The 18,753-nt window shown below is 41.3% G+C and overlaps 1 protein-coding gene across 1 annotated transcript in view; it reads left to right on the top strand. All coding sequences in view use genetic code 11, as the record gives it.

Moving 5' to 3' along the window:
• EGR_07730 (Cytosol aminopeptidase) overlaps positions 1-18,753 on the top strand; it is a gene marked incomplete at both ends in the record, with an annotated part of 28,209 nt that continues 9,456 nt past the window's right edge. The window contains 7 exons of the mRNA XM_024496979.1: positions 1-41; positions 4,299-4,437; positions 7,133-7,321; positions 8,195-8,265; positions 12,758-12,911; positions 15,278-15,358; positions 18,326-18,559. Of these exons, the coding sequence (XP_024348602.1) occupies positions 1-41; positions 4,299-4,437; positions 7,133-7,321; positions 8,195-8,265; positions 12,758-12,911; positions 15,278-15,358; positions 18,326-18,559 (909 nt within the window). The remainder of the gene's footprint in view (positions 42-4,298; positions 4,438-7,132; positions 7,322-8,194; positions 8,266-12,757; positions 12,912-15,277; positions 15,359-18,325; positions 18,560-18,753) is intronic.

Here is an 18,753-nt window from a genome sequence, read left to right on the forward strand (position 1 = left end):
ATGATTCCCGTCGTCCCCGGCCTCGTCGTCTATGGTAGCATGTGCGTGTGTGTGCAAGTGGGTCAAGCCGTCGTAATCGCGGGCTAGCCAATGACAGTTTGCGTGCTTTAATTCGTCAATCCTGTGACCAGCCGAAGCAGTGTTTTGGTCCTGTGTTGTGTTTTTATTAGCGAATTATTGTTGGCCGTCTTCAGCTACCAGCTTATCTTACATTCCCCTGTCTCCCGCGATATGGTAGCCATTTAGGGGAGTGGAGGTAATCACTGCTGTGCCAGCTCGTCTGGGCGCTGGTGGCAAAGTTCCTTCCGAAATGGTATGGTTTATAACATATCCACTAAGATCTCGGGCTCAACATTGTTGACAGCGGAGGGTGAATCCGCATCTAGTTAACAATAACTGAGGCTTTTCTTGGACTTTACGAAAGGCGGGTATCTGCTGGCGATAGATGAATTGATGGAGATTAACAACGCTTCCCAAATTACATCACCTTCCGACGAATACCTCAAGCACATGCTTTACAATAAGAAGTGACAGTAGTATTAGGCTTGAACAATTGAGAGAGACCCTTTAGCGTCTTTAGGAGGACAAATTGCCTCAGTACTCTTCTAGATTGACGATTGGGCAGCATTGAAAAGGGGAACAAGAAAACGAGGAGAAATGAATGCATAACATTTGCTTTTCAAAGTTACTTTAACCAATGTGCTTTACAAAATGACTGCGGTTGGGCAGTGACTGACATATAGGGACCATGCTTTGCAGATCATTGTCCCGCCTTATGCAACCCAAGGCGATTAATCTCGGAATTGAGGGTCTCAAAGAGAAGGAAGCTGTGTACCCAGATACATAACCAGTATTGAGAAAAAATTTATTTTTGCATTGATGGAAAGGTCACTGAGCAACCCATATTTCTGGCCCATGGATGTCGTGACCGACTCTGAATGATAAACCAATCGACACTTGTTTTAATTTTTACTTAAGAACGTAGAAATTTGAATCTTCGTAGGTCGCCATTACCATCTTGTTGCCTTGTCATTCGGTTCACGCGGATCGTGGTCTTATGCAATCCCGATACTGCACCAACTGGCTGGATGGACAGGTTCTTGTAAAAGATGAACCAATGACATTGCTTCAACTTTCTCATCAACGCCACTCAAGAGCTGTCCATGTTGGCTAGGGAACAAGGAAACATCAGACTAACAAATTATTACTTTTTCTTGTAATACAACGACTCCTGACTTCTTATTTCTTATCGTTTAACCTTAGCCAAGAACGGACAAATGAATCCCCGAGATGCGTTTTGTAATGTAAGTAATCGTTGTAGTCGAAAGTTATCTGGCAGTGATACGAAAACATAGTACAGTCTTCGTCTCTTTCCCACCTATCTCTTAATGCCTAGAGCAGAGCAGTGTCCAAGGGGGAAGCCGATGAAGGATTTCAAAAGAATCGCTCCTGATATTAGGTTTCCGCTGCGCTGTCAGTGTGCCATTCTTTTCGACTTTTTACAATCAAGATTTTACCGGACTGGTCTACCCTGTCACTTATCCCGCTTCTCAAGAACACAGGTATGGCAGGATCCTCGGATAGGAAGTGCCCTACACCGGCTTTATTCTTTACCAACACACTTAATTTGAGTGCAGCCAGTTATCATCATAAACTGACACTTAACGCGTGTCACGATTTAATGACGACGGACTGAAGGGCGAAAGGTGGGTCGACACGCAATGTGACGCCGGTAGCAAACGACTTCCATGTGCCTGTGTACGAGAATCATGTTTCTAAACAAATTAGGAAACACTTCGGCCCTGTGGGAACAGTTACAGTCACCTGGGTAACTCAAATTACCGCACACTTGCCTTATAATTGACCCGCAATTGTAGGTATGTTTTTTAAAAGACTTACTTAACTGAATCGACCTTATTGAGGTGTTGTGTAATGCTTTGGCTGTTTGGTTCACTCTTCATTTTGACATCACGGGAAGTTTAGGCTCTGCCTCTCTACTTCCGCTGGGTGGCGTGGTGGTTGGGCCATGGCAGTAGCCTCCCAGCCCTTCCGTACGTCAACAAAACATACTCTGCCCCAGGATTGTGTCTTCCTTCGACTATGGAGAAGACTTAGGGCGCTTCAGCTGGCATAGATTATATTCAATGACCATTTGGATTTTGGAGAAATTAAAGAGCTCTGTGACGGTGTTATTTCTTAGGACATTATTTAGTACTGTATTATATCGCCCTGAGTTCTCACTAGCATCCAGTAAGCTATGCAGTTCTGCAGAGAATTTCTTAATAATTAGATAAAAAGGCTGCCGGAAAGATGTGATGAAGATGATTCATTCGATTTCCAAGATGGAATCCGGAAGCATGAAGGCTGAGAAACCCGCATAGTCAAATGCCCGACTAAAACAAGCAAATGGACAGAAGTGCTACTAAATCTTTTACTTTGGTGATGTTATCATGAACAAGATCGACAAGAATTGAATCATTTAAGGCGGTTTGAGTCTTTCCTGAAGACGAATAAAAGCCGACATATGGAAAAACTGGGAGGAATGCCTACTGGCATGGACTGGGGGCGATTTCGTTCAGATTAGGTACAAAGGCGGAGCCCTAAGCGCCCACGAAACCACAATAAAGAGGTAGATAAATGGCCGAAGCATAGCACTACAAACGTCGATCTTTGTATGGATTTTCCTAAAAGTGTCCACATTAAAGAGAGTGTAATGGTAACGTTCAACAGCTAACAGGTAAACTTATCACTTCTGTCGTGCACATTATGGCATTTTAATTACTAAACTGTCTTGCGTAATAATTTAAATTGTTTTTTAGCAAAAGCATTTGCTAATGCATTTTCGATCAAAATAATCCCTTGTTGTACTCGCAAATAATTTGCTTGGTGTTTTACCATGCTTAGATCTGTGTTTGATTATGTGAGTAGACTGTACTTCCGCTAAGCGGTATGACCCTTGGACCATGGCAGCAGCCTCGCGCCTCTTCCATATGGTAGCAATACATTTTATTCTTTACTACAGCGACCTTCCACGACTCGGGGGACTAGAGCCAATAACGTAAAGGTAGGAAAATAAAGTGTTGGTCAAAAAATTAGTAATTCTTTAATCTTTTATTAAACATTTCACGGATTTTACAATGATGCGATACTTAATAAGGTGGGTGGCGCCAGGTCAAAAGTAACCCAAGCTAGTCTATTTATTTTTATGTGATTTTTTAATTTTCAATCGCTGCGCACAAAATGGCAAAGAGAATGCAGATTCTGCACAGTCAAGCAAAAAAGAATAGCAAAGATAAACTTGCGTAGCCTTTTAGTTAGTAATATATTCATGCTCAAAACGCCTCGCGATTAACTGCGAAACCAATGACAACGAAATCCAATTTCCAACAACTCACCCCATATGACCACTTTTGGGCTCCGGAGATAGCAAACAAAGGAATTTCAGTTGACGATAAAATGACGTACTTCTATGACTTTAAAGACCCAATGCTGTGACCGAATTTGTTGTACACTCAGTATTATCAAACCAAGGCATAAGCAGCAAAGGCAAAATAGCAATTTCTTTAAATGCATTGGTCCAATTTTATTTACAAGCACATCATTAGTCAAAAACACAAACGTTGATGCATTCGTTACTAAGCTGAGATTCACAATCGCATCTCAAAATAATCTCTGCTTGCAAACTATATTATTTACTCCTGATGGCTTGACTACACATAGCCATGACAACAGCATTTTCAGGCGTAAACCACTGCACAAATTTTCGTTTTGTTTGATGCACGTAAATTTTGCTCTAAAATTTATGCTATGATGTTTTATAAGGTGGTTTACTGCCCGACATTTGTAAGTCACCAAGTCAGATGATTAATCCAATCATTTTGCCAATTGCTATTGCTCATACACGGTTGGTCGGTAAATCAGTCCAACTAGCCCCTGTGGTAAATGTTTACAATGCTTTTGTAGGCTAAGACAGAGTTTTATTAATTCTACCGCTGATTTTTTGTATCATGACACGTGGTTATTGTATCTCATATGTAATTATATGACATTCTATATTTCATCTGCAAACTGTATCGCACGTCTTATTTATCCAATGCTCCTTTAGTTCGATAACTTAGTCTTCAAAAGCGTTATAGCTTGCTTATTTCCCATGTTTTGGCCTTAGGTACTTCGATTCCATTTGTTTTATTGTGAATATTATTCCACCCTACAGTGGTTTTCATTTTTTGTATATTTGCATATGAATCGTTTGTATGGTCGGCTTAGATTATGTAACGCCTTTCTCAAATTTCCCCTAGAAACATGGAGGAGGTTGAACATCCTTCCCCAAGGGTGAAGCAGAATGAGCCACCAAAAAAGAAAATGCCTCTTATCACGACCTACAACTCGGATGAGGAGGAGGATGATATTGACGATTTCGAAGCCATTATGCCTCCAGTGGGTGAAGACACTTTTCTCTCAAGCTTTTTTACTCGTTGCCTGATCCCTTTGTATGCCTTGTCTTTATTTCCAGTTGGAATGCTATTTGAGAGCTGAAGCATCACAAACAGTTCTAACCGTGGTTGAATCGCGGTCTGCCAGTTTTATTTAACTGAATCGATTAGAAAGGTGTCTTTCTTGGGCTGTCCGCTTTCCATAAGCTGTCAGGTTTTAGAGCTTAATACTATGTCAGTAATCGGCTTATGGTGGTAAATATAGGGTGGTTCTCTGTTCAGCCATTTCCTTTTTCCCTCGGTTGTGCTGCTGCTCATCTTTGTAATATCTTCGGCTTCTCGTAACTTGTCGGATATTTTAAGCGGTTACTTCCTTTCTACACATCTCAAAACCCCTACTTCTTACCTAGTTGTCTTTTTGATTTCTGTAGGAGTTATTACGAGCTGTGTTCCACTTCTTGTTTCTTTGGAATGTTACCAGGTACTCGGATTTTGCTTGATAGTTTTTTTCCATTCTAATTCTGCAACCTTCTCCACTAGTAATCATGTTGCAGATCGAGTATGAGCTGGGCATTTGCTGTGAGTCGACATAGTTTTTCCCTACATTGTAGACTTTTACACATTTTCCAGGATGTTTCTATCACTAGTTGGCTACCTCATTTCCACTTTACTAATTAGATTCTGTCAAAACGTTCATCTGAGTCATCCTCACAGTCTTGAAACTCGTAGGAGTATCATAGCTTTGGATTTTAGTAGTTTTTTTTATGTAATCGTTAGAAGTGCTCTAGAGAGATAGGTCTATTTAACTAAATCTGTAATCTGTTCTTTAATGGGGACCAACTTTGTTTTCTGCTTTGGAACCATCCACTAGACGGAAACGAAGATGACGTACTGGATTTGTGGAGCATTTAGGTGATTGCTGACTCATCTAATCTCGATTTTGTATTCACTGTTAGGTGAATTGTATGCTAGAAACTAATTTTGACAAATAGGGCTGAATGAAGTCCTTCGCGTTTCGTGTGTCCACCGTATATAGTGAGAAAATTGAAGCAATAATACAGCTCATTGAAGTGAAGCGGTTGATGAAAGGTAGGTATCCAGACTCTCCTATTGTCGTTACCTTTCTCTGTTTCCGTTCTCTCTAGCTCCTTTTATGATTTGCTGTTAGCTTCTTGCGCCACTGGAAAGGTACTTGATCCCAGAATTTTTGTGGTGTCTAACTAGATTTACGCATCTAATTCGCTGTTACTAATCATGATACAGAATAAATATGAAGTGGGAAGTTGAACATGGTTTCCTTGATTCCTCTCTTGTGAGTCTACATTGTTTTAGTGATCAGCGTCGGTTGTCGTTCCTCCAAAACGCTTTCCTCGAAAGTAAATAATATTCTTCTTGGGGGGTTAACGGTATGTAACGCCCTACCGACCCGCCATAAAAAATACACTTGTGTTATCTTTCAAGTTTTGTGATGCGAGTCATTCTAGTTTGAAATGGAGTCCTTTGAGAATACTGGGTTTTGCTGTTTTATGTCTTCTCAAGTTTTTTTTTTACTTAAGAGGGCGAACGGCGTCTAACGTACCTTACCACCTTGGCAGTATTTTGACAAGGCCTGACTTATCTAATTGGGTACCGATGTTTGCAGCATGAGTTACTTTTAGAGGAATCATTGGGCATATGGGTAGGTAGGCGGCTTTATTATCAGCCCACAATATGGCAGTCTATGGGTCTAGATGTAGTGAAAATACTTGTTCTGTCACACGGCCCTCCTTTCCCCATGGGCGTCGTTCGTAGCACTCCCCATGGTAGTTCCTCTGTTTCACTCTCTAAAAGGTAGTAAGATGTTTTGACCGCCTACACGACAAGTAACGGAAGGCATACGGTAATACTGCATCACACTGGAAAGACTCATTGCCTCAGTGATAGTGTTGCGCTTTGTCAATTTCAAGGAGCTATTCAGCTGCCTTCTCTGAGATTTCTATTATGGCGAATCATTGCATTGGTGTTACTCTAGACGTATCATTGTTCCCGACGAGCGTATTTCGTGCGTCAATTCATGCGAACATTTGCCCATAAACGAATACCGTAAAGTGCTTGGTTTCGGTTTCGAATTGACAAATGGCAACTCTACGGCACTGTGTGTGGCACTCATTCCTTCTTGCCAAACCGTTTCTTCTAAATTCCGCCTACCTGGATTCTATTCTGCCACTGCAGGTGTAGAGAAAGTGTCAATTTTTCATAAATCGGATAGTAATGAATGCTTTTAGTTCTTCCTATTCTTGTATTGCTTTGTTATTATTCATTTCATAATCCACGATATTAAGGTCATAGATCTCAGCAGATCCACCTATCTGTTGCTGAAGGCTCTTTCTGTTGTGTTTAAGCATAGTCCTCAGACTTCATTGCTTGCGTTATTGCTCTTTTTGTAATGAGCTACCTTACTGCCGTCGTCTCTAAAGCTTTAGGAAGTAGTAGTTCTATCAATATACTGCAGGGCTGGAAAAGTATTGAATTGACATGGGTGCATGAGTGGGGTTTCATGCTATCATTGTGGAGGTTGCTTCTCGAACAACTAAAAGGCTCACGTAGTAGAATACTATTCTGCTGCGCACCTTATTATTCCTTGTCGAAATGGACTGCACTCAGGCGATTGTCAGGATTGGTCACCTTCATTGCTCCTGGATAAGTCCTCTGCCTTTTAGTCGGAGATGCGAGCGGATATCGCTCCATTCCCGGCCTGCGATGTTGGGGTTATCGATCTGACCAACGAGTCGACACCACCGCCCTCCTCCGACTCCTCCTCCGATACTGACGAACCTAACGAGAAAAAGGAGGAGAAAGCAAACGTAGCTGCCCTCATGTCAAAGTTCGGTCATATGAGCCTTCTCAAGGTACGTAAAACCGTTAGTTCAGTTTCCAAAGATAGTATTAAGTTTACAAGTGCTTGATGCCCAACCTCGAATCAAAATCTTATCTGAGACACTAAATTCACCTAACAGAAGGAGATTTCTTACCCAAAGCATTAACTAACATCCCGTAATGTTTTATCTACGTTCGTGAGCTAATCGTATCCTCCTCGCACTAAACGCTTCCTTCTTTCTTTGGTATTTTGAACATGCATGCACTGCTGCATTGTCGGCTTTGCAAAGAAACTGATTTAATTATATCAACATATTTTTATTTATCGACAGTTCAAAAACTTGCTATTAGATATAGTCACGAGTTACAATGGGCATTCAATATTCAATTAGTTGTCGCACCTGGTCCATAAGTTCACTTAGCTAACTTTTGTCAAGATGGCTGGTGGCTTCCTCAAAAAGTTGCGTTCTCTATCACTTGCTTTTGTGATTAAAAATGCGCCTTAGCTCGCATGAGACAGACCTGAAACGATTACTGACGGTAACAGTATTGAAGGATGGCGGATGAGTTCTAACAGATACAAATATGCCAGTATTGTCACCGTTACGTTGTGGAGATTAATCAAGAAAGTAAATCAACTGGCTGACTGTCAACATGAACAGAGGCGTGAACTGTAGAAAGATGGGTCAGTCATCTCGGAGTTTACTTTTTATCCCAGAACCGTGTGTTTTGAATATGAAAGGTTCGATTTCGATAAGTACTTCCAGATTGTCCCCTGACATCCCTGAAGGGAAGACTATCTGTATGTGACATGAGTAGAGCCCATTTACTGGGGACTGAAAAACGGGGGTCACTAGTTGGATATGAAAAGGATGTCGTCCTTTTTATCAAATTTTCTCTTTTAGTTGCTAAATTCCAGTACGCTTCAACAACTCCGTCGCGCTCATTCATCCTCCGTCTTCGAAGAAAAGGAAAAGTGAGTATTGTGGAAGTAGGAAAGTGGTCTTTGGGTTCTCTGCTTTCTTACCGTCTTTGTTATTTTGATTATACTTTGAAGCTTCCCTAAGTCCGACTTTACTTAGCGATTGCTTGGCAAATTTTTCTATCAACGAAGCAGCTGTACTACTGGTCTTTTAAGTCGCATTTAAGACCACTTTTTACTAAAAATTTTTAACTGTTTTCTGATAATAGCTTCACATCAATCTTTCATCCATCATGTTTTTTACTCCATTTTAAATGACAAGATGTGCTCTGGTTGTGTGTCATAACCTCAGTCCCCTCTCTGTCCACTTTGTATGTTCTGAAACAGTAGAATCTGAATTACTTTGAATCCAATGTCCATGGACAAGAGAAGTTTTGAATGAGGAAAATCGGTGGAACATCTCACCGGTCCGAATGTTCATTTCCACCCAACAGTTCGTGGGCATTGCGCATTCGTGAGCGGTTAAAGTAGGTGACAGAGTTTGCATACCACGCAAAGTACCCTTAAAGGTGCGTTTGAGTCCCCTTTCCCCGAATGTTCTCCACTTTTAATGCTTTCTTTTGTCACGGGTTTCTAAATGGCGCTGGTTGAATTATTTTTAGAAGTGGCACGAAAGAATCACCTTCGAAGCATTTGTAAAATCAACTTTAACATCGGTTTTGTCGAATTCATGAGGATCTGTGGTGGATCTTTTGTTTTTGCTTGTGTAATAGGTTTTTTTTCTAAGTAGTATGCGTTGAAGGCTACGCGTTTGACGTGTTTGCAGCGGATTTAAGTCGCTGTTATCGACGTCTCTCTGCGATCCGCCCCTCTAGATACGTCTGTTTACCTCCACTCTGGCGTTCTTTACAGGTTCAGTCAAATTTGCTGAGAGACGGTTTTACAGGTCGTTATTGGTGAAGTCTCGCCTTTCTTCTTTTATTAGAATGTATGCCTTATGATTATCAAGAAAATGAGGTAAATTTTTTTCTTGATTGAAATATTTACTAGACTACGTAAGAAGGTGAGTCTATGCAATGAAAATTGGCGCTTTTTGATGAATAAGTTCAAGTTTCATGTCTTTTTGAGCGATTTTGATGCTTTTTTGATCGGATAAGAGCATTCTTGGCTGAGTCTACTAGAGGAGACTATTTGAGGTTTTCCAATGGACTTGGTGATGTATTCGAAGATTGTGTTCGCAGCAGTCTTAGCTTAGATTCGAAGAGCAGGTTTCCAGCTCCTCTAGGTGTCGTAATGCAGAACAGATTTCGCATCCATCTTTTGCCTCTGTTCTTTGACTTTAAGTGGGTTTCAGGTATGAATGCCTAAGTTACTTGGATTCAAATGTTGTTTGTAAACGGTCGAAAAAAGCTTGAAAGTTTAAGTTTTTTGCCCCTCCTTTGAATAACTTGCAAAATTGTTTCTTTATGTCAGATTTTCTCAGGACCGTTTTTGTGAAGTAACAAGCTTTGCTACTACACTCGTTGTGTATAGAGTAAAAGCCTTCATAGGTTCCATGCCATTTCAGGAAAAGTTATCGAATGTTAGTCGTTGTGACATTTCTCGCCTCTTCTACGCAGACATTCCACTTCATAAACACCAGAAAAACACTTGGATAACTTCAGCTCTTGAGATTTTTACAGCACATTTCCAGTGATTTTCTTCATTTGTGAATCTCACCACGCCAATGATAGGCGCAATTGTCATTTGGCGAGGCTATTCAAAACAAAGTGGAGTACTTGTGAGACATTACTGCGATTAGACCGAAAATTGTGTCTGAGACAAGATTTTGCCAAAATTGACCTAGCCATTGTCACTTTTGGTTGATGTTTTAGGCTCTGAGGTAGTGTGGCTGTGCAGATGTCGAGGCATAGTTCAGACCTTTGATAATCTTGCTCCAAGACTTCGCTGGCGTGTATCAAAAGCGTGCTATTTGGATACGCTGCTTTAAGTCTCCGGCAACAGAGTATGCCGACATCGTGATACATCTTCCGTTACCTTCTATTCATGATTTTCCAGACTTTTAATTCATAACTTGTCACTAGAAAAAGTTGGAGAGGTAACGCTTGGAATGTGTTGGACTAGTAGCATGCACCCATCGCTGGCTGGCAGAATGTCTGGCAGATCGCATGCACTGTGTATGTCCTCATGAGTTCACAACATTTTAAAGATGTAAAACACAAAGCAAAAATAATTAATAATGGTACGTGCGTGTTCGTTTTCAACAAGTACTTTTTAAGTCTTTGTGAATTTTCTTTCCTGAAATCCCAAGTTTTGGTTTACTGCTTGAAATAGTTGGACAAAATAGGAGATTTTGAATGGTTCACCGGTTTTCCCCTTCATTTTTGAGTTGTCAACGAAACTGCGTTGAATGTTGACTATCTCGTCTAAGATGCATACATTGAAGGGTGTTACCTTTCTTGCCTCTTTTTGATCATACTCCTCCTTCATGGTCATCAGGACAACTACCATTAAAATTGAAGTGCAAGCGTTTAATACAAAGTCCTCTTGGAGAAATCAGATTCTTGGAAGATCGTTTCACTGTGTACACTTGAGGTTAAGTTTTCAAATCGGATTCTTTACATTTTATTGCTAACTGCGGACGTAAATATGAATTTGATGATACTGGATCGCAGGGTTGTGGCTGCACCGTTTTAAATCCTCGCGGCAGTCTGACGGAAGTCGCTTGACAGCTATCACTTTGGCTCCCATGACCAGAGGCAATTTCATAAGCCGAAGAATAGATCTCTACCAATTTCGAAATGGTTAATGTGACTAATGTCAACTTCGATTGTTCTTGAAGTGCTAGACACCAAGACATGTGACTGCTGTGATAGAGCTCGGATTCCTGCTATTTTAGGCTTTTTTAAAAATCAAATTAGCCTCAGTTTTTAAATTGTAAAGAAGTAAAGACTCGAAAGTAGTGCATTTCGACAAATACCGCGTCTTTTGCTCGCATAAATCCTCACCATTACAAAACAGATGTCGTCCAAGCTTGGAATGTGAAAGGTCGACGCCGCATCTTTCAGCTTTGAAGTTAAATGTCTATGGCAATTTGCGTTCTTGAAAGGATGTAGTTTTCGAAGAAGTTGAAGCGCCGGGAAGGGAAAGGGGGCACTAACGGCACGTGAATGTCCACTTTTTCAGGAAACTCTGTAAGTCTCCTTCTTAAGTTTCAAGATCTTTGTGATTCGAAAGCATCTCCAAGTAATTAAACAATGTGCTGACCCACCTGAAATTCACTAAACCGTTCTTCTTTGTTTCTTCCCAAGTAATCTGTAGCACTGGTCTTAATATCTTTGACATTAACTTCATGTATGTTTACGACGTTTGTTTTACTGACGTATTTCTTACCCTCTTTTCACTAGATTTGCGTCATTACCAACGATTTGCTTGCGGCTGTACCACCGGTCTTGATAATGTCGCTTTCTAGCTTACCCTGATAGGTCACATTTGTAGTAATTGATGGTACGGAGCCTTGAGTCGTTTACAACTACTTTTTCCATAAAGACTGCACAATTTGGGGGTACGTCCGATTCACTAAATTGTGGAGAACAGTTGTGAAAGCCGTGATGTCCACTGCGGAAGCGAAATTGGGAAGACGTCGAGTTCCGCCAATTTAAAGAAACTGTTGCATTAGAAATTTGTTCGTTTACACTACCGAATTTCAAATAAACTGAGTATTAAAGTTTCTTTTCGGCTGACATTAGTCATTGCGACTTTCCTGAGGTTGAAAGTCATAAGGCTAGGGCAGAATATGTAACGCCGACGTACAGAGGGTGCTGGCATGGCTCGAAGGGCATGTCGCCCAGCGGAAATACAGAGGCAAAGCCTAACTGCTCGAAGAGTCAAACGACCAATCAAAGTACTACAGTTTAATTTCAAGAGGACCTGTGGTTGCTTATAGATTCCCCATACTTAAAATATGTAATCCTGACAACTGGTTGTGTCTCTTGCGTGGTCTATTCTTTGTGTCAAGACCAGTTGCATCGATGTCTACCAACAGTTGTGTATCGCCAATTTCTTTTCTGTTCGAGGCTGAAATTCAAATGGTTTATTTTCGTCGTTCTCTCTTTTTAAGAATTACGCGATACATAGTCCTTTTTCAAAGCGATCGGGAAGTGGATTTGTTTTTAAGAAATTAACCTCGCAGTCAGATACTTGGACTAATGTACTTAACTCGCTAGTATGCTTTTACTTATATGTGTAATTGGTATAAATTTCACTGACTCGATGCGATCAAGGGCATATCTTATGACAGCAGTTCAGGCGTCTATTTACACATCTAGATGTCATTTTAAGGAAGTCGATTGTGTTCTAGAGGGGTACCACGATAGTGATGTAGTATGTGTCATCGTGGAAGCTTCAAATTCAAAAATAATCGAAGCCACTCAATTAAGTAATTTGATCCTCCGAGGTAGTTGCAGTGTTGGGCTAAGATAAGGCGCCACGATAGAGACAAATGATCACCTTGTTTATCTAACTGTGTCTGCTTGTGTTGTTATAGACTACCGCGCTCCTTTGTGATCTTTTTCCACGAGACTCTCTGCGCTGCGAGTAACCATTCCCCACCCACGACGGCGATGATACAGCGCAGTTTCGGTGAGACTGTTGAAGACGCGATGGCCCAGTGGAAGCGACTTTCCCCAGAAGAGCGTCGCGTAAGTCACCGTTCATTCATCTCTCCTCATTCCTCTCTCTTCCCCCTTTTGATCTCTCACTTTTTCTTTATTCACTCTCCTCTCTCCTTTGTGCTTTCTCGCTTTTGTGAATTGAGTCCGTGTATTAAGCACAGATATGGTCTAACAGCTTTCTAAGGATTGGCCTAAGTCTTGGTTTCTTGTGATCCCACTTGAACACCAAACAAGACAATAACTTTGGAGTAGTTTGGGTTAAATCGGTTGTTGAGGTCTCTCACTTTTATGCCCTGAAAGGACCTTAACACGGAGGGAAATATCAACATGCATGTGATGCATCATAAGGGGAAATTGACCGCTCCAAAAAGCTCGCAAAAGGAGGATTTTGGATTTTCCAAAATGATATAAATTCTTCAAACGTGAAATTAAAAACACCTCCGGCACATTTCCGCGTAAAAAATCTAGGGGAGTTTTTTTGCCTCATCTTGAAGGTGTGTCCTGTGTCTACGTCTACTGTTCCATCGTCTTCGTAGACGGAATAGTTCAATGAGGGGTTGATTATATCTTCCCCGTCTGTGGAGCGGGGAGCACAGATGGTTGTAGTTTTTGTAAGGCGTCCATTGGTATAGTGCCATGTCGAGCTGTTAGTTCTTCAGCACGCCGCAGGAACAACTGGTTTCGGTGCCGATTCCGACATTTATGTACAATTTGACCAGCACTTTAATGGTTGTGTGTAGGGCGATATTTGCTTAAAAGTGCGCCGAATTTCCCACTGGGTGGCTTTCGGAGTAGTTTTGTGGTCCTGTAATCGTCACGGTCTTAGCTGAGCAAAGTCTACATCCTACTACCCCCTCGGCTGGTGATTGTCCTTTCCAAACTATCTTTTAGAGGCGCCTGGTAAGGCTGTAATAACTCCTACAGGATGTTACCAGTTGCCTACTTTCGTGACTTCAGTAGTCTGCTTGAATATGTATACTACTCTGCTTCCCCATCCGACGGGGGGTAATAAGGTGAGGAACGATATGAGTGGTGACAAGAAAAGTCACAGAATTCTTGGAAAGTGGCTGTAGTCCGTTGACTCTGACCGACGTCTCTGAGGCTTCCTATTGACTGGAAGTCGGACAAGCATTTGATGTCGTAACCATGCTCCCTCTGCCCAAGGTCAAAGTAGAAAAATGTTTCAACTGTGTGTGAAGTTTAGTCTAATTCTAAAAATAGGTGATTGATCTTATGCCTAGGAAAAAGTATATTCCCGTGATCAGGAAGTTTTGGATACGGTAGATTTAAACGTCACACTTGCGAGATGGCATTGTCATTGTGCCTGAATTGGTGTAAACTTCGTGGCACTTCTGTTTGCAGTTGGTGCTCCACTGCTCCACTATCACCATAGTAAAATTTTGTCAAGCCTGTCTCGTTACTGAATGTGGCAGTCTCAATTAACACTCAAGTTGTCTCGAAGCAACGCTAACAAAGTTGAAACCTGGGTTGATTTGGGACTGTCTTGCTTTCTGGAATTCCAGTCGCAAATAGGCTCAGTTGAACAAGTCGGCGTAGATATCCCCATAACCAGATCTTTTTTTAAAAGGCTTACCTTGGTATTGCTTTCTTTGTTACTTCTTCCTCCTAAGGTGGTACAAGATTAGGTAAATTCAGGACTATCGTGATTAGAGTTTCTGCTGCTTGTAAGGGTCTAGTGGGCGATAATTGATGTGGTCTGCGATTGTGTTTCCGTGAAGTGAGTTTATGGCTTATGAAGAATTTTTCTCTGTGATTTTAATTGAGGCGAAATTGCAACTAAGAAGCGGAGTTTAGTTGGAGAAGGGCGAATAAATCGCATAAAGCTAACCCGTACTCTTGAATTGAAGTGATTGTGATTCAATCTGTGGGCATGCTTCTATGATCACCAATTTGTTGGAAGTGTGATTCATTTAAGATGCAGACCTGCATGTCGGTCATCATCCAGTAGTAGCGATCATTGTGTCGCCTGTGATTTCCATGTTTCTTTGAATAATGAGAAGACGAAGAGCCTCTGATTCAATATATTTTCGGTGAAAGCGTTTGTCCCGAAGACGAGGTGCCTCATATTTGACTGTCATCTCACGTGGTGTCACTTTGGTCAACCATCCCAAGCGGCAATATGAAAGTTTATTTCTCTAGAGGAATGGAGGGCGTAGAGACTTTGTCTTTCATTGTCAAATTCATTTATCTTGCTTTGGTAATCCGACTCCAGTACCTCTTTGTCGGTATGATAATCTCCCTTCGCCAAAGTGTTTTGTCAATTCTTGCCAGACCAAGAGGTAGTTTGCCAAAGCATAGTTTTTGAGAGATGCTGAGATATTGTTTCGTGGTTTAAAGGCGTTGTCCTCTTTTGTTGTGTGCATGTTTTATAGGTTTACCGGAAACGAGCTTTACATTCGAAGGCCTCCTACACCCAGCATTTGCTTGATCATCGCGCCAAACTTCGAACAGTGGTAAGGCGTCCTCTTTTGTTTCCTTTTCGTTGCTTGTGTTTTCCATGTTTGAATTCTGTCAAATTTTGCTGAAAATGGAATAGGTGCATTGGATAATGGTTTTGAATTGCCTAATTGAAAAAAATACAAACTCACGATTTTCTGTGCTTGGACGTTGTCATCGCCTTTCGGTTGTCTCACGTTACAGATTCGTCGAACTCAGAGAGAAGAATCGCGATCGCTTTCTTTATCATTCCCATTAAAGCTTATTTCCTTGGAATCTAATATCTCATCATTTTTGCAGATTTTGTTGATTTTCCGTTAGAAATAGGAAGCCCATTTCAAGTGATCCTTTCGAATGGTCTAATTAGGAGCTGAAGACTGCAATTTCTATACCAGGATGTTGCCATCCGTCATAAACTGTTTCACCATACCTTTGTGGTAAAGTCTGTTGGAACCAACATACTTGTTTTTAAGGTTTTCTCAGCTTTTTTCTATTTGTTCTTTTGAAACAAATATTCCTTATTTTAGTGTTCTCTATGTTGCCGCATTTCTCGGCTTTAGCTGTTACCGGGTGTAAAAATAGTGAATTACGCAACTGTTTTGTTTGCTTTATTTGGAAGTAAAATGTCAAATTTCCACTTAAGTACTACCGTCAAATTTCACTCTGAAGTTAGCTGATAAAGCAGATGGCATCGTTGGAATGCTGTTTATCTTGTTGAAGCGAGCCCTTGTTCCTCCTAATGTCCGTTTGCTGGACTTTATGGAATCGTTAAACTCTTGCTTTCTCGGGCATCTCTTCATTTTATTCACATGGGAGGAGTATCTTCTGCTCTTGAAAGTGATTTCCTTAATCACATTGATAGATTTCTTGTAGTGCTGAATAATGATTGGCAGCTGTCTTGGTTTGGATAATCTGACGTTGTTAAAGCATTGCTAATTATCAATGTGTGTTATAATATGTAGTACTTTAGTTATTAGTTCAACTCTTCGTTTGGTTTTTGCGGAGAGGCCTCGCTTTTGTGCTTTCGCTAAGCAGAATGGCCTCTGGGCCATGTTGGTACACCGGCAATTCATATTCTGTTCTAGTATTACGTCTTTCTACTTCGGGAAAGACTTGGGGCGCTATAACGATAAGTCAGTGTTGTAGCAAAATGCCTTTCATCTTTTGAAATGACCTCCAATTACTTTTGCAAAATCATGTTGAAGAACGGAAAAACGAGGCTCTCAGTCTTGTAGTAATGTAATATTACAAGCATGCATTATAGTTACCAGGCCTTTGTGGTTATTGTATTATCGTCGTAGAGTTTTCAAGCTCATCTAGGTGTCGAAGATCGATGTGGGAATGAATAATGCTATAGTGTCCCAAGCCTTTTCTGAAGACGGAGGAAGTCATAAGGTGAGAGCAAAATATGCGTTGCTGAGGTGCATAAGGGCTGGGGGTCTACTGGCATGGCTTGGAGGCCATTCCGTCCAGCAAAAGTACAAAGACAGAGGTTTGAGTGCCCGCAGAACCTAAACGAGGTGTTAGACAAATACCCTGACTACTATGATACATTTGAAATGCTCATCTTGGAGCAAGAAACCACAAATTCTCCACTTCTGATGACGTTTCTTTTTAACTTATATTGAAAACTTGTGGTCAACTTCAGCTGAAATTGAACTCTCGATTTTTCCGTGGCTTTGATGGAACCGTGTCGATATTGTGATGCCGTTTATGCTACCCTTTTTAAGTGATACAGACAATCATCTTGTCCGCAACCTTTTTCGATGCATTAATTGTTGGAAATTTGTATTTTGGGGTTTTGTTTATAGAACTTATGCATGTCACTTGCAGACAGAGTTTTTAGGGGCAGACGTCAGTCGTATGTAAACACCGGACTACAAATAACTCCACACATCATTAAAATAGTGACACATGAGACTCAAATCAAGAAGTTCAACCACCCAAGAGACTTAGTACTTATTTGTTTTCGTTTCCGCAATCCGTGTTGACAATGTGTGGAAAGCCTTCATCATGTGCGATATCACTTGTTGTGATGTTGGTGATGGTGTCTTCAACGCCTTTCCCTTTTGAGAAAATGAAGTCAGTGGCTAGGGTGTACTCTATTAGTGATGAACGCTTGCAGCGTCTTGGTCAGTCTCAAGGCAGATGACACATCTTTAGCACCTTCAGGAGGGTGAATGGCGTCAGCTTCACCAAATAAATAACATCAGGGGATGGAATGCTGAATAGTGCGGGAATGAAGTAAACCGGCCTTATCCTGTTTGCTTTACCTCCAAAGTGCTTTCCAGGTCTGCTTCTGTTTAGAAAGTCTATCAGTTTCTCAGATTCGAATATCCCAATTACCACTTTCGGCTTAACTGTTCAAATATTGGTACCCAAGCTACTGGTAATAATCTACAGATAATTTGCAGTGAAATTAGTTGAATCATCCCTACGTGGCGAATGAATTACCAACATCATTCATGCAGCCTTTCAGGTGAAGCCTTGGAGACGATCTGCCTTACACGACTGGTGACTATCCTTTTCTTGATACTTGTAACAATGATGCTATTTGGAGTAGTTCTTGTAGCGACCAGGAGGTGAAACAAGTTCATCTTCCTTTAGTCCGTGCGAAGAATTCGAGCAGCTATGATTTCGGGTCCTACAATAAGGGGCGCGTGACAAACGTTGCTGCTAACTTTCCAGCCATCTATGTGCTGGATTTTGGGTTTTTTTGTGCCAATAAATACGGAACATGCACCATAATTCGGGTTCATAATTCTGAATAACAAGCTTATCTTCCGACCATCGCTGGCTTCCATTTCACGTGGAAGTGAAATCCTTCTAGCTATTCAGCTTTGCTTTTCTTCCCAGGTTGCGGAACCAAACGGTTCAACAATGCTGCTGGTGGATTAATAGCAGCATCAAACCCTACTGTCGCTGTGTTTCACTCATAATTTGAGAGAGGTGGACCGTCCATTTGTCTTTGGCTAACTTTGTAGGCTTCGCAAAATACCCCCCGGTGTACCAATCCACCTTGCCAACAAGCTGTGGTGTTTGACTCTCGCTGGAATTTGAACTACTGCTCCGCAGCCTGTCTCGTGGCCAATTGCAAGAAAACCTTCAAGGCGTGGCTTGGATCTAAGCCTCCCCCCACCGACACTCAAATTCCTCCTCTTCTAGCCCCTCTGTCTGTCACCGTGACGACGGTAACAGACGCCGTCAAGGTCGATCCCGTAGGTTCAGCGCTCGTACTTTTTCTCCCAATTGTCATTGTCTGAACGTCACTTACTGTGTGCGTGTGTGCATTTGACTGCTCGTCCCTTTGAATCGTGTCCAAAACAATTTTTGAATGTGTTTGGGTCGTCATTGACTCTACTGTTCGTGCCATGTTTGAAATGGTATAGTCTGGACTCTACGCTCAACTCAT

Source organism: Echinococcus granulosus (assembly GCF_000524195.1).
Source record: "Echinococcus granulosus chromosome Unknown EG_S00085, whole genome shotgun sequence".
NCBI lineage: Eukaryota > Metazoa > Platyhelminthes > Cestoda > Cyclophyllidea > Taeniidae > Echinococcus > Echinococcus granulosus.